The sequence below is a fragment of the Juglans microcarpa x Juglans regia genome, chromosome 7S (genome assembly GCF_004785595.1).
Source record: "Juglans microcarpa x Juglans regia isolate MS1-56 chromosome 7S, Jm3101_v1.0, whole genome shotgun sequence".
NCBI lineage: Eukaryota > Viridiplantae > Streptophyta > Magnoliopsida > Fagales > Juglandaceae > Juglans > Juglans microcarpa x Juglans regia.
Window position 1 is genome coordinate 1,005,716 of NC_054607.1, and position 20,548 is coordinate 1,026,263.

A 20,548-nucleotide genomic window follows, 5' to 3' on the forward strand; every position below is an offset into this window, starting at 1 on the left:
ACGAGCACGTGACTATGAGCAGCGAAAGTAGCGCTGCAGAGTGCAGACATTATGGCTTCTTAAAAAGTAAATCGATCTCAACTATTTTTTAGATTTTAAAATAATAATAATAATAATAAATAATATTTTGTCATCTCAATTCAATTTAATTAAATATCTAAACAATCTGTCTGAAACTTTACGCGAAAGTTCTATAAAATTCGGATAAGTTTGATTATCAAATCTATTTTAATTTATTTTTATAATTTTTTTTATATTGAAAGAGGTAGATCTCTATCCAATCGTCGTCTCTTCACCAACCATAGAACTTTATATTTTAGTACCTCTCGCACGAAGTCGCTTGGTACACAACGAGCTTTCAAGTTTTTTCTTGTCACGAGAATAAAATTCTATCTGACTGAAGCTCATAGATAAAAGTCTAATCACTATTCTTATGACTAAATTGACGTTAGTGGCCTTATGTAAGGTTTATCTTTGTTTTTTCAGAATATTTCATCACTGTCTTTTTCTTGAGTTGGTCTCTATACTTACAGAAAGTCAATTACGTATAACTTTTTCAGATGCTTTTTCTTCTCTGTCATTAGGCAAGATGTGTACGAAATGATGTACATAAGGTGTCATATGGTTTTAAGCTGAATTTACAAATTTACCCTTTAAACAATACATTTTAATTTACATTAGAGGTCTCTAGAAGCCTCATGGCCAACGTGCAGAAATCTTTTTAAAGCATTAGTATTGGACTCATTAAATGAGTTTAATCTTTAAAATCTGATGATTTTAACTTTAAAATCTTAGTATTGGATTTACTATATGCTCAAATGTCAAGCTTTTAACTATAATATATTTCTCTTCATCTTCAAATTTAAAGACTTATTATTCATACTCTATAATTATTTTTTATTTATTTAAATTATTATTTTCCAATTTTGAACCACAATATATTTAAGTTGAGAAATAATAATTTAAGTATCAAATTAAATTATTAATTAACATATAGTTAGTTTAATTGTAAAATATGAAAAAAAAATTAAAAATATTATTATTAACAAAATAATATTATATTGTTATTTTGATGAATCCAATAGCTAATTCAATGTGAGGTTATGGATAGAGAGGTTTTGGATTTATGAAAAATATGTAGTTTTCATCAAATTTTAAAAATAAAAATTATGAATCCAATGCTAATGCTTTATACTTTTGGCTTTTGAGATGAATTCTATTTAAAGAATTTCTATTTAAATAAATAGTCAAAAATCTTATTTTTAGAAATATGTAGGAGTTAAATTATGTCATTTGGTATTATTTTTTTAATAAACTAGATTACTGCAATATTATATGAGAATTCAGATTTTGGTTCTTAATTATTTTGAATACAATTAAATACATTTTTTAATTGAATTTTTTTTTACTAGTTTAATAAAATTATAAATGTTTAAATAATTATATGATACTAGTGTATGTAACCGGATATTTTAAATTGCTTTCCTTACAATGTGGTTAATTTGGTAGAATGCGATGATGTGTTTTTCTAGAAAATTAGTGATGACTAGTACTTCATATAGGTAACGAACTACAAAGTGAGGTTGTGAAAGCATTGCTAAGAGGTAAATAATTTGATCACAAATTAGAATTATTATATAATTAGACTATTACTATTAAAAGCAATTCTTTGATAGCCGTTCTTTTTTATGTACCAATCATGTTATGATATATATAAGCATATCAGTCATCATAGTATATGATCATGTTAATTTTTCTATTTATATTAGTATGAATGTCATGCATATCACGTTGCATAAGACATGTAAGTTATCTTAATTTCAAGTGTAAGATCAGATCAGATTAGATCAGTTAATCAAATGGCCTTTCAGTTTAATATTCAGGGTGGATATGCAAGTCACTGACTCAAGCGTGGTCCACTATAGTATGTTAGAATACTACTCAGCGGCTCCCCTTGCTACAACGGGATGTGGGGCCGGTGCACAACCTTGCACACAGGGTTAAGTGTGTGGGCCAGTCAGATTAGTTAGTTAATTCAGATGAGTCAAGACAATCATGCATAGCATGAGCATGAGCATCAACATGATATGACATGAATTTTATTCAGCATGATATGACATGAATTTTATTCAGTATGAAAATTTCATTAAAACCTTTTAATTATTATGTTTACGTTGTGGTGAGTTTTTAATGAATCTTCTACTCATTTTAGTTTTATTTCATTTTTTTCTACCACCAGGTGAGAATAATGAGGATTACGAGTAGGCGGGCCAAGTTTAGAAGGAGCGAACCAATGAACCTTAGATTATATTTATGATTTCTTTTAATTTAGTTGGTTTGGAAACTTAGATATGTCTATGTTTTGAAAAATAGTTTAACTTAAGTTTTCTTTCGGAATGAATAATTTTTTTTTTTAAATTATGCAAGTTTCTTACCTGGTTTTAGTTACGTATGTATGTGACATTCCTAATCCTAGGGAAGGGGATGTTACACTTGTACTTTTATTCAATCCTACTGAAAGTCTCCTGGAATTAGCGCTCGCTAAGGTTTCTGGGTTTCGTTTGCTTGTTCATGTTCGGTGATTTCTGCAGCTTTTTTGGGTCACCATTTTTGTTTCTTTAGGTAGAGTTTTCAGAATTTGCCCTTTTTTTCTCTATGCTTTGACGACTCCGTTTTTATCTGACTTAGAGCATCCTCGGCCAAATTCATCTTCAAGATTTAACCAATATCATACTTTTTTGTATTACCTATTTTATTTAAATTCAATCTCCATATTGAATTATTCATTCACTCTCTATATAATAATAAAATATTATTAATATAATAATTTTTTATTTAATTTATTTTTTTCACATTTTGTAGCTCTATCAATTAAATGTTAATAATAATTATATTCTAATTAAATTAATATTAAAAAATTATATTTTCAAAAGTCATCTAAATTTCTTAATTACAAACTAAATAATATTTTTGTTCGGAGTGAGAAACTAATATTTTAATATTTGCAGAGTGAGAAATTAATATTTTAATATTTGGTGAATCATTTATAGTTTTCCATCTTTGGCCAACCACTGTAGCAAAAATCTAAATTATTTTAAATTTGTCTAATTCAACATGTGATATTTTGATATAAATTATGTAAATTTTAGTCAACCTTTTCATTTGGCCAAGTCAATGAGGATGCTCTTAGAATTCATGAATTCCACGTAAGTTTATTTATTTATGTGAATTTATGCAATGAACTATTGTTGATAATGTTGGCTCTTGAATGATTCACTAGTTCTAGAGTAACTCCACATGTAACTTGATTCAAATAAACATTTTAAACATTTCAACCATGCTACTTGCCACTTGGTCCTATGTGCTTAAGTAAGTTGCCTATATGTCTAGACTTGTGCAGAGTGTGGAGAACTTTACTGCTGTGGCTTCATCATCTTGTCACCTGGAGAGCGGGGAGATTTTAATGGAAGGGGTGTTCATTTGGAATCCGTTTTGAATAGGAGTTTACTCTCTTATGAGCATCTGGGATTTCTTTTTTTCTTTTTATTGATTGTAACCACATATGATTGGTAGGAAGACCATGGGAGAGGCTTCGCTAATATTGTTGATAATGTTGGCTCTTGGGTTTTTCTTTGCGACGTATAATTTGTTAACAATGATATTCCACCATGGATCTTTTGGGAAATGGGTAGCTGTTAATTCCGATGGTGTATTATCATTTGACCCAATCATTGAGATGCCCGAAAATATGAGGAAACAGAGGAATGTCAAGTCCCTCTTCCATGTTACAGTAACAGCCACAGATGCTCCTTACAACAAATGGCAGTGTCGCATTATGTACTACTGGTACAAGAAGCAGAAGAACTTGCCGGGATCAGAGATGGGAGCATTCACTCGGATTTTGCATTCAGGAAATCCCGACAACTTGATGGATGAGATTCCTACTATTGTGGTTGATCCTCTTCCTACTGGTATGGATAGGGTGAGATTTCTTGCTTTTAGCTGCTTATTTTGTGCTTCTGTTGCATAATTACTCTCCTTTGTTGGTTGGAAAATCTTAGCCTAACTTCGGACTATGTAAAGCATAATTTTAAGAGCTAACTACTTTCGTACATCTTTAGCACCATATATGTTCCATCAGCAAGATTTTTGTATAGGGGTGCGTAATAATTTCATACTTTATAGTTGATTAGCAATGGCTGGGAAAAGAATACAGCAATGCAGTTAGTGAAATAAGAGCGAAGTATAGTGCCTCTTGCAATTTTAGAGCTAATCCCGGCTACTCCGCTTTCTTCAATGATTTACTAGTCACCACATGAAACTTAATTCAAACGAACTCTTCAAACATTTCAACCAAGCTACTTGGTCCTATGTGCTCATGTAACGTGGATTTTAACCACGCTACTTGTCTAACAACCTTTTATCTTGCCAATTTATAAAATGGATTTTTTTCAAGCCATTCCTTCTTGGCCTTTTTAAGCTTTCCATCCACTTCCATGAAAATTTGCAAACACCAAAGCAACTAAAGGTAGATATACATGTGAAGCATAAACGTTGCATCTCTATACCTTTGGTTTCCTTATGTCCTTACAAAACTATTGATTGGCAAGCATGATGTTAAATGTTCTGTTCTCTTTATCTGTTGACAGATATGTGGAGGTAATCATTTTATGTCTGGCTTTCTTAAACATATACATTCTTGACACAAGTTTCAAATCATGCCTCAGGGATACGTTGTTTTAAATAGACCATGGCCTTTGTGCAATGGCTGGAAAAGGCTACGGTAGAGGAAGAGTGAGTGCTGTAAGTTTATGGATCTGAAATGGGGTTGCATTTTACCTTCATAAAATTTGAAAGGCTGTTTGTTCTACCATTGAGCAGATACATTTTGATGGCAGAGCCTGATCACATATTTATAAAGCCACTGCCAAATTTGGCACGTGGGGGACATCCTGCTGCCATCCCATTTTTCTACATTAAGCCTGATCAGCATGAGAAAATTCTAAGGAAGTTCTATCCTGAGGAGAAAGGCCCTGTGAAAAATATTGATCCGATTGGCAATTCTCCTGTAATTGTCAAGAAGGTAAAACTCTTGTTACCAGATGACCTACTTAAAGATATGTAGTCATGTAATACCACTAGTTTTTTCAATGTTATTCTTGCCTTGGCATTGTTTGTTTTCTTTGTTAACCATTTCCTTTCATCTGAAGATTCATTTTTTTTTTGGTTGGGTGAAAAAGTTTTCATTTGTGGACTGATTTATCTTTTTGCTCAGGATTTGTTGGAGAAGATTGCTCCTACATGGATGAATGTCTCTTTGAGAATGAAATATGATCCAGAGGCTGATAAAACTTTTGGATGGGTTTTAGAAATGTAAGCGTTGAAAATCATTTAATTTTCTCATCATGTTCAACAGAAAATGACTTCATTTTGCAAGTTCATGCCAGAAGGATTAGTCAAGACGCTGTTCTTGGGTATCCGGTGTCAATTTAAAAAAAGTTCATGCCAGAAGGTTTGATATCAATCTGGACTTACATATTATGCTTCTGCTCCTAGGTATGGCTATGCTGTAGCATCTGCTTTGCATGGTGTGCAGCATTTTCTTCGGGAAGACTTCATGCTGCAGGCACCTCTCTTCTTTTGAGTTCTACATATGACAGTTGATTTCGAGTTTTAATTGGGTTTTCAGAAAATCCCTGAAACAACACTAATATATGCATATATTGAAGCTTTTCTTAGAAGCCTTCACTTGTGTTTTCTCTTTTTCAGCCCCCGAGGGGTTGGGGAATTGGAAAAAGGTTTATCATTCATTACACTTATGGATGTGACTATAACTTAAAGGTATTATTTCCTCCCATTTCGTTCATTTATGATAAGCTGCTATTCCAAGTATGGCTGTTTGCTTATGTAAATCTTCCTTTATGTGGACCTTTTCATTCTATTAGTCTTTAAACCCGGCATTTTCTTCATCTTTTTCTTCTCTTAAATTGCAAGGCTACAAGTTTGAACCTATAGTTATTAGCAGATTCTGATATCAGTTTATTCAGAAGCTATATCTTAATCTGATACATCTTAATATTTCGGGTGAGCTAACATATGGGCAAATCGGAGAGTGGCGATTTGACAAGAGGTTGTTTCTACGCGGACCTCCACCAAGAAACCTCTCCTTGCCCCCTCCAGGTGTCCCTGAAAGCGTGGTATGTCCATGTTGATATCCTTTTGAAGCCATTGCTTCTTGCTAGGTGGCAGATTTTTTAGTCTATGGTGCTGACCTAGTCGCTCCATTATATCTGCAGCCATGCTTAAATGTTTCTGATGAAGCTCTTACAAAACTCTGCATTTTTTTGTGTTTTGCTTCTCAAGCATGCGTGGCAATTATGTGTATATATGAGTTTGCTCTCTTTTTGTACACACTGTGATCATTGTATAGGTTTTTATTTTTCCATGTATCCTTTATTTTGCTCTTTTCGCCATGATTTTCCTACCTTAACCGTAGGAGAGACCCACCCACTAGGGGAAATTGCCATCAACAACCCCCCACCCCCACCCCCACCCCCCAAAAAAAAAAAAACAATCTTTCCACCCCCCTTTTCTCCTCGTTTTTATCCTATGCTTTCCAAAAGTGCATCAGTGTGGTCACTCCTAAATCATAGAGACTGAAACAAAACCTGCATCCCAGCATATTTAAATCCTCCCATGGGAAAAAGGGGCAGTGCCCATGAAAACCAAATTGGAAAAAAGGTGGCCTTCACAGGCTAGATTCTATTAGGAGGATTGCCTACCTTACAGTTTGTGTAGCTGTCGATAGTGGAGTGCTCGACTGGGACAAGGTCTGTAATGCAATATGGTAAAGATTGCTGGAACTAGTTGATGCATGTACGCACATGCTCATCAAGTAGATTTCACCCTAGGGATTAAATAGCATTTGATACTCTTAGAAATTGGAGTTCCTATGATAGTATCCAGTTTTATATGTTAGCAGCATGATCACTAGTTTGAGATGGTTACCATGATGTATTGAACAAGTTTATTTTCCATATTATCACTAAAAAGAATTCAGTTTCACCTTTCACCTTCATATATTTCTCTTTTCAAAGACTATTTATAAGTTGCTTCATGCATATAAAGAGGAAATTATGACTCCATATCTGCTCTCTGAGTTTTTGTTCTGCAGGTCAGCCTTGTTAAGATGGTGAATGAAGCAACTGCAAACATTCCTAATTGGGATACACAGTAGACATTTGCTAGCCCATGGAACTGTAATTTGTGAGAAAAATGAAAATTTTGATCTGCCCCCAGAATGATTAAATGTACAGAGACCTCAGCTTAGATGTTCCCAGGTACAAGATATATAACACCATAAATACAAGATAAGATCGTTTTGCCTGCTTTTCTTTGGATCTTGGGCAAACACCACATATTATTGACTGATAAATGGTACTGTGATTGGCTAATGTAATTGCTGCAAACTGGACTTCTTATCCCTTGCGATTCTCCAAATGTTGAAGAAATTCTGTTAGACCCTTGGCCTATATATTAGCGGGTCTAAAGACAGTAGAATGGAACTCTTAAGGGCTCGTTTGGATACAGAAACCATCTCATTTCATCATTACAATTTTTTTAAATTTCAAAACAATAATAATATTAAAAAATAATATTTTAATAATATTTTATTCAATTCATCTAAAATTATCTCATCTCACTATCCAAACGAGCCGAGAAGAAATAGACCAAATGCATAAGATATCCATATATACCAATCTGTCTAGTTCAATTCAGCATAATTTGTACAAGGCAAATCTCATATTCCCACTTAAAAAGAAACAAACTGATTCCCAACCTCTCCTTTCTCTGGCCCCTAAAATCCTAATCTACAAAACGTTAACATGTCTACTTGCATACTTAAAACAAGTTGGAAATTATGTCAAAAGTGGATAAACTTTTTGTACTATGGAACATAAATATGGATAGCATATGAACTAAACCCTTCACATACTGTAAGTCTTCTGTAAGAAGGATGGCATCAAGATGAGTAAAGCGTGCGAGTTTTTGTCGGCTGAATATAGGATAAAAAAAAAAAAAGGTCCAGAACCGAAAAGAGGGCGCCAGGAAAGAATCGACAAACAGAGAAAAAGCCTCTTCCATTTTCACTTATTTTTTCAGTTTTTTGGACCATGGTGGGATTACCTTTCGTTGTCTGAATTTTAAGCATCAGGAATTCCTATCATTTTCACTTCTGAGACATGGGTCCATATTAAATATAGCGTACACATAGCAGCAGGTACTTTGCTGGTTACTGCTGTTTTACATGATTTTTCGATTCATTTTGTGTCGGCAGACGGCAAGCTATACTCCCACTTTTGACGTGCATACTAGTTAAAGCACTACCATTAGTTTTCTTATATACATCTGCGTATATATATATAAAAAAAAACTACTAAACTAAATAATAATAATAATAATTTATTTTTTTTTTGTTTTTTTCCTAAAATTATTATTTTTATATATTTTACAATTATCACCCATTATAAATTCTATTATTTAACCTATGTTCAAAAATACAAATTTCATATATCTAAATATTACCAATTTCATATATTAAAATGAACAATTTTATCAATAAATATTAACATGTGCTAAAAATATTTTGTATCATCAACTTAATATAAATTTCATATTTTGAGAGCTGCTATTGAAATGAGTAGGAGAGAGAAAAAATAGTAAAATAATATTTAGAGAGTGAATAATTTAAAAAAATATTATTCATAATTATGTAAAATTTTAAAGATACATAATCTAATATAAACTAATTTAAAAAAATATTATATAAATATAAAAATAAATATAAAGATGTATAAGCACTGCTCGCCCTTCATTTTTACCAATAATTTTGGAAGTTTTTACCATTTTTTGGGAAGCTTTCTATCCTCTACTTTCTAGTACATTTGCATTTAAAGCTTCTGCACGCTTCATTGTTTCTGTTTCAGGTTCCATCTTCAAATAGTCGTGGATTGCTTTGCTGTAACACAAAAAAACAAAACAAACATTAACTAATTACTATTTTTTTTTCAATATAAGGAAAAAAAGGGGTCCATGTAACAGCAAAGGAATGAATTATTGCATCCTCTCCTTTTTGCTTTGTATTCCTTTTAAAATCATGAGTTGCATCTATTCGTGTACCTGATTTGTACATTAATGCATGAAAAGTAGATAGAGTTCGCGTGCTTGATTAGTGCCACACAAGTCACAACCACTGTCGGTAAAAGAATAACAATGAGATTTTTTAATCAAAGACAATCAATCACCTTTTGCCACTAAACAACTTCACTACCAAATTAGTTCCTCTTTGGATACGTACATTTTATTTTATCATTGTAATTTTTTTTAAAATTATTATATAAAATATAATAAATAATTTAATTTTTTTAAATTTTAAAAAAATAATAATATTAAAAAATAATATTTTAATAACATTTTATTTAAATTATTTAAAATCATCTTATTTCATTTCACTATCTAAACGAAACTTTTAAAATATTCTACATAATTTGTAGAATTTGAGAACGAGCAAGTTTTGTGTATTTTTTAAAGAGGAAAAGAAGTTAAAATGTTTCATTTTATTTCATTATTATAATTTTTTTAAAATTTTTACACAAAATATAATAAATAATTCAATTTTTTTAAATCTCAAAATAATAATAATATTAAAAAATAATATTCTAAAAATATTTTATTTAATTTTTAACTTTTATTTCAATTCATCTAATCTTAACTCACTATTCAATCTGCGCCTTAATATTTTATAGAAATTCTAACAAAAACTCTAAGATAGTTTAGGGAGTGAGATGAAATGAAAATTTTATAAATAGTAGTAAGATAATTTGTGAATGGTAGTGAGATATTTTGAATTGAATATTTTTTGTATTTTGGGAAAGGAGAGAGAAAAAGTTGAATAAAAAATATTATAAAATTAAAAATATTGTAAGAATATAGTTCTATAATATTATTTTTGTTTGAAATTTGAAAAAATTAGAACTATTTTTTATTTTTTATTTGAAAGTTTGAAAAAATTGTAATAATTAGTTTAAAAAACTATAATAATTAATTTGAAAATTGTATATTTAAATTATGTTTGTATCTCCAAATGGCAAATATGTAGTCGAGACAGACCGAGTCAAAGTCAATATCGAGGCATTCTTAATTGTGTCAATTAGATGTTTAAACTTTAAAGTTGAAATCGTGGGGACTTTGAACATTGGTTACTTGGTAGCTACTACCTTATCGAACTATATATATTTGCAAGCATTACAAATTTGATGTTGAGGCCTAGTTTGTGCTATATACATTTTAGACCGACGTTTCATACCTTTTTGGTCAACCATTTTCTTTTGTGCGTAAAACAAAATTCAAATTAGCTGCGACAAACAAATAACCGTTTTTATAAATAAGATGAATTGAGATTAAAATTAAAAGTTAAATAAAATATTTTTAGAATGTATTTTTTTAATATTAAGTTTGTTTTAATTTTAAAAAAATTATAATAATTAAATGAGATAAATTGTGAAAACAAACGAGCATCTCTTTCCTTCAATGAATTTCATGCAAAAGTTTTTATTTTTAACCCAATCGTCATGTCCTCTTTAATTAGGTCTCTTTCCTTCAATGAATTACGTTATCTTCACGAATCTTTTGCTAGATCCATGAACCCTACAACTCTCATCATATTCTTCTCTCTAACAAACACAGTCTGACCTAGAACCGATCGAGCTCCATCACCCAATTTAGCCTATTAATGTAAGATCAAGTGGGATTTGCTTTGATACTAAAAGGGTAGCCTATTGAGAATCTGGAAAAGTCTGTCAAACTAGAAGTTTTAGGCCTCGTTTGAAACATGAACTCATATTAACTCATCTAAGTTGAGTTTAAATTTAAACCTAACCTAACATTTAAATATACAACTCACAAATTATTAAACATCACTCAACTCAATACCTCTTTACATATGAGACCTACAACTTTTTACAATTCAATACCTTTTTACACGCGGGACCCACAACATTTTTAACTTCTCATAAATACATTTAAACTCATCTTAATATTCAAACTTATCTTAGGTGGGCCTTACAAAATTCACTCCATCATCTCAACTCATTACTATTAATAAAGAACTCAACACATCTCAACTTAATTAGCTCAACATCCAAGGCCTTAAAGTCTTTGCTTCTGCATGAGTAGGGTCAGATTAGGTTTTGGGGTGGACAGGGACACTTGTTGCGGCACTTAAGTCACATGCAAACTTCATCGATCCACTTACTGCCATGTCAATGACTAATAGACAAAGGTCCAGCAACTTCTGCGAGAGTGCATGCCATGACACTTGTAATCAGAGCTGAGCTTGAGTACACTAGCTTCTGCTTAATTTGTTTTTGTTTTCCATATCCCTAGCATGTAAAGATGTTTAAAGGTGAATGGGGAGATAAAAAACAAAACCCCCATAATGCAAACAGCTAGGAGAAAAACCGAATATGCTTTCCCTCTCTTGCTTGTCCATTTTCTTTAAAGCTTGAATAGTTGTGGGAAAACCAATAAGAGATCATACTCTTGAGTAACAATAGCAGAACTAGATCCTTAAAATGGCACATCATTGTCCTTTTCCTTATCCACTTATTCGGCTTTTAGTGGAGAAAAAGAGTGAGAGCAAACGATGCTTTGATCTGTCTAACAATTGCCAAATTATAAACGGATTTTCGAACAAATCAGATCTACATATGATTTAAGTACTATTTTTAGAACGGTCCTACACATTATTTTGCCTAATCTTTTTATTGCCACTATCATTTGTTTAACAGTTTTAAGGGCCATCACTATTGCCAATCGGCCTCACTTTACTCCTTTCTGACCACCCTGCTTGGATAGTGGACACATTGATCAATAAGATCAGAATATCAAGTTCGTGTCATATATATGAGTTTGTCGATTCTAATACACATACTTATTAGATCTAATTATAAACTGATAATTAAGCCCCGGTTTGAATTGAAAACTCATTTTAACTAATCTCATCGTTACAATCTTTTCAAATTCTCACACAAAATGTAATAAACAATTTAATTTATTGAAATCTCAAAATAATAATAATATTAAAAAATAATATTCTAATAATATTTTATTCAATTCATTTAAAATCATCTCAATTAGCTTATCTCTGAATACAAACGGAGCTAATAAAACTAAAAAAGTCATGATTTTGTTGTATGAAGAATGCTAATGCTAATCAGTCCATTTCGTGAATAAAATGACAATTAAGTTATTAATAACCAATCCACCAAACTCCTTGTTTCAAATGATATGAGAAGATCGCACTTCACTCCCCCTCAATCACTATAAAACTGAAATCCATTGTACTATTATTTGTCACGCAGTACCAGTTGAAGTGTTGGAAACAGACGAAGATTTGTTGAGAACCCAAATTATTTTGTATTTCCCCAAAACATTTGGAAAATACTGTACATGTAGCATATTTCCCAAATCTCCACCTCTCTCAATCATTTTAAAAAGTGGTATAAGTTCGTATGATGTATTATATTTATTTTATAATAAAAATAATTTAAAAATTTGATGTATTCGTTAAATTATGTCAATTTATAAATATATTTTATAAAAAATTTTTATAGTTAAAATAAAATATTTTTTCAATAAATGAGAGAAAAATATCATGTTTGGGTTGAACGTGACAGAGGCCACTCTACAAAAGCAAATGGAATTCGTAATGATTTCATAACATATTTTATGTTGTAAAATAAGATAACATATTTTATGTCGTAAGGATATTTTAATAAAATAATATTATTTTTACAAATTAATTTACAAAAATAACCTTTCATTTTATAATATTATTATGTAAAATATTACAAAAAGTATTTATCATTTTTCTACTTAAAAAAGGAGCAGCACAAGCACATCCATGCCCATACCGACGCCCATAAACACTGAGCTTTTGCAGCTATATATACACATTGTCTCTTGGCCACAATAAACCAATATCAAAGCTCAACTCATCCTCAAAACCAGCCATGGCTACGAGAACCCTTTCTCTACTACCCCATCTCTTCTCACTAGCCCTCCTGATCTGCATTTCCCTCACCCAAGGTCTCAACCCAAAATGTGACATATCCGACCAAGGCTCAACCCTCCAAGTCTTCCACGTTTCCAGCCCATGCTCCCCGTTCAGGCCCTCAGAGCCACTGTCATGGGAGGAGAGTGTGCTCCAAATGCAGGCCAAAGACCAGGCCAGGCTCCAATACTTTTCCAGCTTGGTAGCCGGCAGGAAATCTTTCGTGCCTATTGCCTCTGGCCGGCAGATTATACAGAGCCCCACGTATATTGTGAGGGCCAAGATTGGAACACCAGCCCAGACCTTCCTCTTGGCCATGGACACCAGCAATGATGCTGCCTGGGTACCTTGCACTGGCTGTTTAGGGTGCTCATCATCATTTTTTGCCTCTGACAAGTCCACTAGTTTTAAGACCCTCGGTTGCCAAGCACCTCAGTGCAAGCAGGTACACTGGTTTTTTTACTAATTCACACTTAAAAAAGAAGAAAAATCTTAGAATGCTGCAGATTAAAGTATTAAACAGATCACATTGCTGCTTTTTAAAAAAAATAATAATCATGGTGCTAGGCCTTTTTCTCTTAATTTTGTCCAAGGTCTTGGTAGGTTCATCGTCATGTTTTTGGTTTTATCCCTCGAGACTCGAGTCGCAATTGGAGATTATTATTGCGGGCCCAGTTTCAGGTCCATTTACTACGAAAAGGACGTGCACATTGGCTGTGTCAGCCTTTGCTATGCATAAAAGATAATGGCCACCATATTTAGATATCTAAATATAGTTCTAATAATTGATCCATGTGATTTTTTAGCTAATCCACGAGTCAAGTCCCTCGGACTTCCCTTTTTTCCTCTTTTTTTTCACTTTTTCTTTTTATCTTTGGGTGTGATGTCGCCAACCCAAAATTCACGGGTGAATAGTAAGTAAAATCTCATGTCAAGCTTGATAATTTCTGCAGGTACCTAGACCCACTTGCAGTGCCAGTGCGTGTAGTTTCAACTTGACCTACGGCGCCTCCTCCATAGCGGCTAACCTGTCACAGGACAACATCACCCTAGCCGATGACTCCATCCCTTACTACACCTTCGGCTGCATACAGAAAACCACGGGCAGCTCGGTGCCACCACAGGGACTCTTGGGTCTGGGTCGAGGGCCACTCTCACTTCTTTCCCAGACCCACAACCTCTACAAATCTACATTTTCATACTGCTTGCCTAGCTTCAAGTCCCCCAATTTCTCTGGGTCTTTGAGGCTGGGGACCGTCGGGCAGCCGATAAGAATTAAGTACACTCCCTTGCTCAAAAACCCTAGAAGATCTTCACTGTACTATGTGAAACTAGTTGCAATAAGGGTTGGACGGAAAGTCGTCGACATTCCACCTAGTGCTTTGGCGTTCAATCCCACAACTGGGGCAGGGACCGTCATTGATTCTGGTAATGTTCTTAAACAGTTGTTTTTTTGTACTCATTTAGTGCATGATTTACTTACCACAGGATTTAAATCAGTACAAAAGGGATTTTACCACTTCACATGCGCATCATTTAAGATCAAGATTCCCTTCAAAGTGTATTTCCTGTCTTCCCGATTTTTCCACGTATGAGCCGAAAAAATTTGACATGCACACACAAATCTGTTGCTGCAATCCGCAGGCACTGTGTTTACCAGGCTTGTGGAGCCGGCGTACGTCGCGGTGAGAAACGAGTTCCGGAGGAGAGTCAAGAACGCAAACGTGATATCTCTAGGTGGCTTCGACACATGCTACTCGGGCTCCATTGTTGCGCCCACAATAACATTCATGTTCCCAGGGTTAAATATGAGTCTCGCAGCAGACAACCTTTTGATCCACAGCACAGCGGGCAGCATCTCATGCTTGGCCATGGCAGCGGCACCCGACAACGTCAATTCGGTGCTTAATGTGATAGCCAACATGCAACAACAGAACCACCGTGTGCTTTTCGACATTCCCAACTCGAGGCTTGGCGTCTCCCGTGAGCGCTGCACCTAATTTATTAATTAATTTTGTTGGGTTCTTGTGCCTCTCAGGGCGTGATTAGCGGTGGAGTGTGCTGTGCTCTTTGGTGCTTTTTTTATTTTTTTGTAAGATTTGTTTAGATTTGTCTTTCTACAAATCGTTCTGGGTTTATCTCTAGCGGTGGAGTGTGCTGTGCTCTGTGGTACGTACTCTATCCATGTTGAAGTGATCATACTGTAGCTTTGTGCTGGATGAGTCGCGCATTCTATGTAGCGATCAATGTTTTATATTTTAAGTGGATGGTTACTTTGGTAGATAACGTGCGATGTCACGGGTGATATATTTCCTAGACTTCCAAGGCTTTTGCTTTCAATTTGCTTTTGCTTTTGCTATCATTATATATATATATATATATAATATATTTTATATATATAAATCTATAAATGCAATGCGGTACGTCAGATTATAAAATTATTTTTATTATAAAATAGATTTAACACATGTCATAAAATTATATTAGTTTGTGAGTTTATTTTTTTGTGATCTCTTTATGACTGTAGTAATTTTTATATATAAATATATGAAGAATTTTATCCATATAGTCACTATTTATTTTCACATTTTTTCTTCATAAGGTATGTATTTTTATAGAATGTGGAGTGTGAGATTTCTAAATATATATATATATATGTATAGAATGTTTAAAGAGCTGTTAAAGGATGTATAAGTGTATGGTATAATTACAATCATTCCTTGTTTTTTCTGATATTATTCATGTTTTCTAACCAATAATTACAAAAATTTGCAAAATTATTTATTTCCTTCAAACAAAACGGCAAATAAAGAAAAAACACAACGTTGTATAGTATTATTTTTGTTAATTATTGGTCTAATTTGTTTTTAATTAAGACACAAATTGTATATGATACGTTATATATCTTCCAAAAGAAGAAGGGATAATATGAGTACCTCTGGCATACTCCTGAGGCAGCCTCATTTTATACGCATTTTTATATATATGAGTAATTCTATATACCACATTTTCAACTTATTTTCATCTTATTAAATAAGATGTAACATATTTATCATCATTAAATAATAAATATGTATCTATTAAATGATCATTTAATGGTGATAAATGTGATACATTTTATTTAATAGGATGAAAATAGGATAACAGTGCAGTGTATAGAATTTTCCTTTATATATATAAAAGTAATGTTATACACCACACTTTCATCATATTTTGATTATACTAAGTAGTATGTGGCACATTCATCACCATTAGATGATAAAGAAATATGTAATAAATAATCATTTAACAGTGATAAATATACCATATCTTATTTAGTAAGATAAAAATAAAATGATAGTATAGTGTACAGAATTTTATTTTATATAAACACATATACTGACCCTTTAAGATCAGGAAAAAACACACACGAAAGAAGACGAAGAAAGAAGCAGGAGCAGGAGAGATATCAGTAGATGGTCATGGGCCGGTTTACACAGCATGGAATAATAACGTTGATATTGTTGCCACAAAGAAGCCGCCCTGGCCTGGCCTATTGTCTGCCTCTCTCTCTTTTTTGGGGTAATTAAAATTGAACTGAGAGATGTATCTGCCTAATCTCCTGCTTAATATATAATTACCCACTCTTTTTACCCCCTTTTCGACTGATCTGCATTGAGCTTATTCCTCGATCGTCGGTGAATGATCAATAATATTTTTTTATTGCTTCAGAAAATATATTGTTTTATTAATTAGTTATACGATGAATTTGAAACTGACCCCAAAACGTCGTATCTTGAAGACATTATCTTGACGACTGATCAGATTGAAATTAATGCGTGCATGAGAGCGTAAAAGTCACATTTTTATAGTTTCATATATCCACGGCCGATAAGAGAAATCTATTCATTTGAAATTGTCATCTGATTTACTCATTATAATTACATATTTTAATTAAGTTTATATATATATATAATTATTAAAATGTCCTAAATCATGAGTATGCGTGAACGGAGACTAACAAAAAAGAGAACGCTTTAAATATTAATGTATTTTATAAAAATAAATATACAAATAGCTAAAATTATAAAATTATTGTTATTGTAAAAAGATTTAATAGATTATATGAAATTAAGTCTAAGTAATATTACAGTTGTGGAGTGTGCTGTGTAGTTTGCATACTCGTTTTGAAAATAAATAGAATTTATTATATATTAAAAAAATATTTTTTTATATAAATTTTATATTTATTCATTTCTTAAAATAATTACATAATATTTACGTACTCCACAAATTACAACTGCAAATTTCATTTATCAATTATAAATTTATTTTTATAAAATATTTTGATTCATGTATCTATTCTGTCTTGCTATAATTGATATACAAATACAAATGGATAATAAAAGGAATTTTGGTCGTCGAGTTAGGTTGGGCTGAGGTAGATATGCTTTGACATTTAAAATGAAAAACCAGCCGCCAATTCTCTCTCTCGCATATTCTGCTCTCCTTCGTCTCCACACTTGCAAACTGTACGTATTACTATTTAGATAGAGCGATCAAGAGACAGCGACGGAAGAGCTAAACAGATAACATAGGAATTTTTCAGATAATTAAGGTTTTTTCTTGTGAAAAAAACAAATACATGGAGGTGAAGCACCGAGCGGTACGGTACCTGATTACCAAGCTGAGTTCGGTGTCGGAGCAGACCCGAGTAGAGGCCCTGAGCGAGCTCCGGCTCATGACCAAGCACGACGCCAACGCCCGCCCCCTCATCGCTGAAGCCGGAGCCATACCTTACCTAGCCGATACCCTCTACTCATCGTCCCACGTAGCCCAGGATGATGCCGCCGCCACCCTCCTCAACCTCTCCATCTCCTCCCGCGCCGCTCTCATGTCGACACGCGGCCTCCTCGACGCCCTCTCCCACTTGCTTCGACACCATGCCTCCTCCTCGTCCCCCACAGCGGTCCAGTCCTCCGCGGCAACTCTCCACAGCCTCCTAATCGAGGACGAGTACCGCCCCATCATCGGATCCAAACGCGATATTATCTACTCCTTGATCGACGTGATAAAACAGTCCCGCTACGCCGTTAGATCTGTCAAGGACGCCCTCAAAGCCCTGTTTGGTATCTCGCTATACCCTTTGAACCGCAAGACGGTTGTTGATCTGGGTGGCGTCGGACCGTTATTTTCTCTGATACTGAAAGGCTCGGCTACTGGGATCATAGAGGACGCGACGGCTGTGATAGCGCAGGTGGCGGGGTGCGAGGAGAGTGAGGAGGCGTTTAGGAAGGCTTCGGGTACCGGGGTTTTGATGGATTTGTTGGACGTGGCGACGGGATCGAGCATGAGGGTGAAGGAGAACGCGGTGGCAGCGCTATTGAATTTAGTGAGGTGCGGAAGGGAGAGGGTGGAGAGGGAGGTAAGGGAGATGGGGCTACTGGTGGTGGAGGGAATTGCCGATGTCGCGGAGAATGGGAGACCTAAGGGAAAGAGCAAGGCAGTGGCGCTGCTGAGGGTGCTCTACGGTGGGAGCAACGGGTGTGTGGTGAGGGACGAGCGGTTTGATTCTTTGTTGAATCATTAACAACAGTACAGTTCATGAAATCTGGTGTTTTTATTTGGTATGATATGTTACGATTAGAACTGTACATTAAGATATATGTAAATTAGCCATTGTTTTCATGATTTCATCGTGTTTATCTTTAGATCATAAATGGAGAAACGATATTGAGTTTCTTGATCATCAGAGTATATTGTTTTTGCTCATGCATATATAATGTCTCCTCTTTCCTATTCATTTCCTAAATATTGCATGCACAATAATATTATATTAAGATTCATCATCAGTGATGAACATCGAACCCTAATTACCCCATTTTTCTTTCCTCTTCAGTTTGGTATAGATCATCAAAGTCGAAACCCTCGTCAACCTGGCCCTTTACATATATAGCATGATATAATTGAAAAGTGCATTCCGGCCGTAAACCTTTCTTATCCAATCGATCGATCGATCGATCGTCCTCCTTTCAGCTGGCTCATCACGATCCTCCCAAATCTATCCTATTTTGTAATCGCTGGTCTTTCCTCCAACCCTTATATTCATTATATCCACCAGTACTAGGATTTATGATCTGTTCGTCGAAAAAAGGTGATGAATGGTTTCTTAAATTTGAAGCTACGGCGCTGGCTTTCATGGTTAAATTCCTTCAAATATATATGAAGAAAGAGGATGTGATCATTGACATGGTTTGAGGCGCATTTTCTCTTGACATAGGATGTTGGGGCGTGAGATAATGAATAGTGGTTGATGAGAAAAAATTTTTTTGCATTAAATTGTGAGGTATTAATGCATGTTCTGATATCAATTAATATGGATCCAAGAATTAGGTGTTTGGTTGGAAAGAAAATGAAAATAAAAATCGAAAAGACCTATTATTTCAAGGGTACGTGATCAAACCTCCAAGAATAAAGATAAAAGACAACTGAGTTTCCATTAAACTTTCGGATGCCCCATTACAAATATGTTATTTATACAAAGAGAAATGATATTTACAATTTTAGAATGTACAAGTTTCACGTATTCCTTTTAAAATAATAAATGAATCTTATCCATATAAAAAAATTTATTTTTTTAATAATAAATCCTACTTCTTTTAAAAAAGAATGGAAGAGACTTGCAGACTCTAAAAATATAACTAAGATTAGTCTTATATAAAAGTATGCTTAATTAATTCTATCGATATGCTTAAATTCACGGGCCTAGAGTCACAATTCCAACATCTCATTACAATATATCATTTCATTACCAATGCCAGCCGTCCATTATAATATCAGCCCACTACAGTTTATAAGGTCTATTCCAAAGACAATCCGGTTCTAAAGTTTCTGATCCTCGAACATTAACACCTTTTAAGGAATCTTCATGTGTTTTTCATACAACATCTTTGATACTAATTTAATCAACATATCACACTTTAACTAAAAGCTTAAATTAGTGGGATTATATTTACCAATATTCTATTAGTCACCCATTATTCGGATTACTTCATTGCAGATAACTCAATTACTACAAAAAAAAAAAAAAAGACTTAAGCGTATTACTATACTCTTCGTTCTAAGTTTTTTCATTCTAAGTTACACGAGTGAGAATGTGATATATTTTAAGTGACTTAAATTATAGTAGAGATATGAATGAAATGGGTGATTTTTCAAAAGTTATATCTTCTTTTAAGGGATTTACCATATATATAGTCTTATTATGTATACAAATTTAATTGGATTATAATTTCCCAAATCATGCATCTTCTAGTTGCAGTAGTAATGTAAGTTTTTGTACATGATTTGCTTAATGCAAATTGTAATAAAGCATGCATGTCATTGGAAAAAGTAGCAAAAAGTTAAGACTAGACAATATATAAGAGAAATTTTATGCATCAGCTACCATTCACT

The 20,548-nt window shown here is 33.6% G+C and overlaps 2 protein-coding genes and 1 pseudogene across 2 annotated transcripts; all 3 read left to right on the forward strand.

The window, feature by feature from the left end:
* The first annotated feature begins 3,416 nt into the window (after window positions 1-3,416).
* LOC121241558 lies at window positions 3,417-6,465 on the forward strand (annotated as a pseudogene).
* Window positions 6,466-12,944: 6,479 nt separating this feature from the next.
* On the forward strand, window positions 12,945-15,432 carry LOC121241184 (aspartyl protease AED3-like). Its single transcript, XM_041138847.1, has 3 exons — window positions 12,945-13,559; window positions 14,068-14,542; window positions 14,759-15,432. Exons 1-3 carry the CDS (start codon window positions 13,074-13,076, stop codon window positions 15,112-15,114), a joined length of 1,317 nt encoding a protein of 438 aa, XP_040994781.1. The 5' UTR covers window positions 12,945-13,073; the 3' UTR covers window positions 15,115-15,432.
* Window positions 15,433-17,566: 2,134 nt separating this feature from the next.
* On the forward strand, window positions 17,567-18,839 carry LOC121241425 (U-box domain-containing protein 11-like). The gene has a single exon (XM_041139181.1). It carries the CDS (start codon window positions 17,739-17,741, stop codon window positions 18,681-18,683), a length of 945 nt encoding a protein of 314 aa, XP_040995115.1. The 5' UTR covers window positions 17,567-17,738; the 3' UTR covers window positions 18,684-18,839.
* Window positions 18,840-20,548: the final 1,709 nt, after the last annotated feature.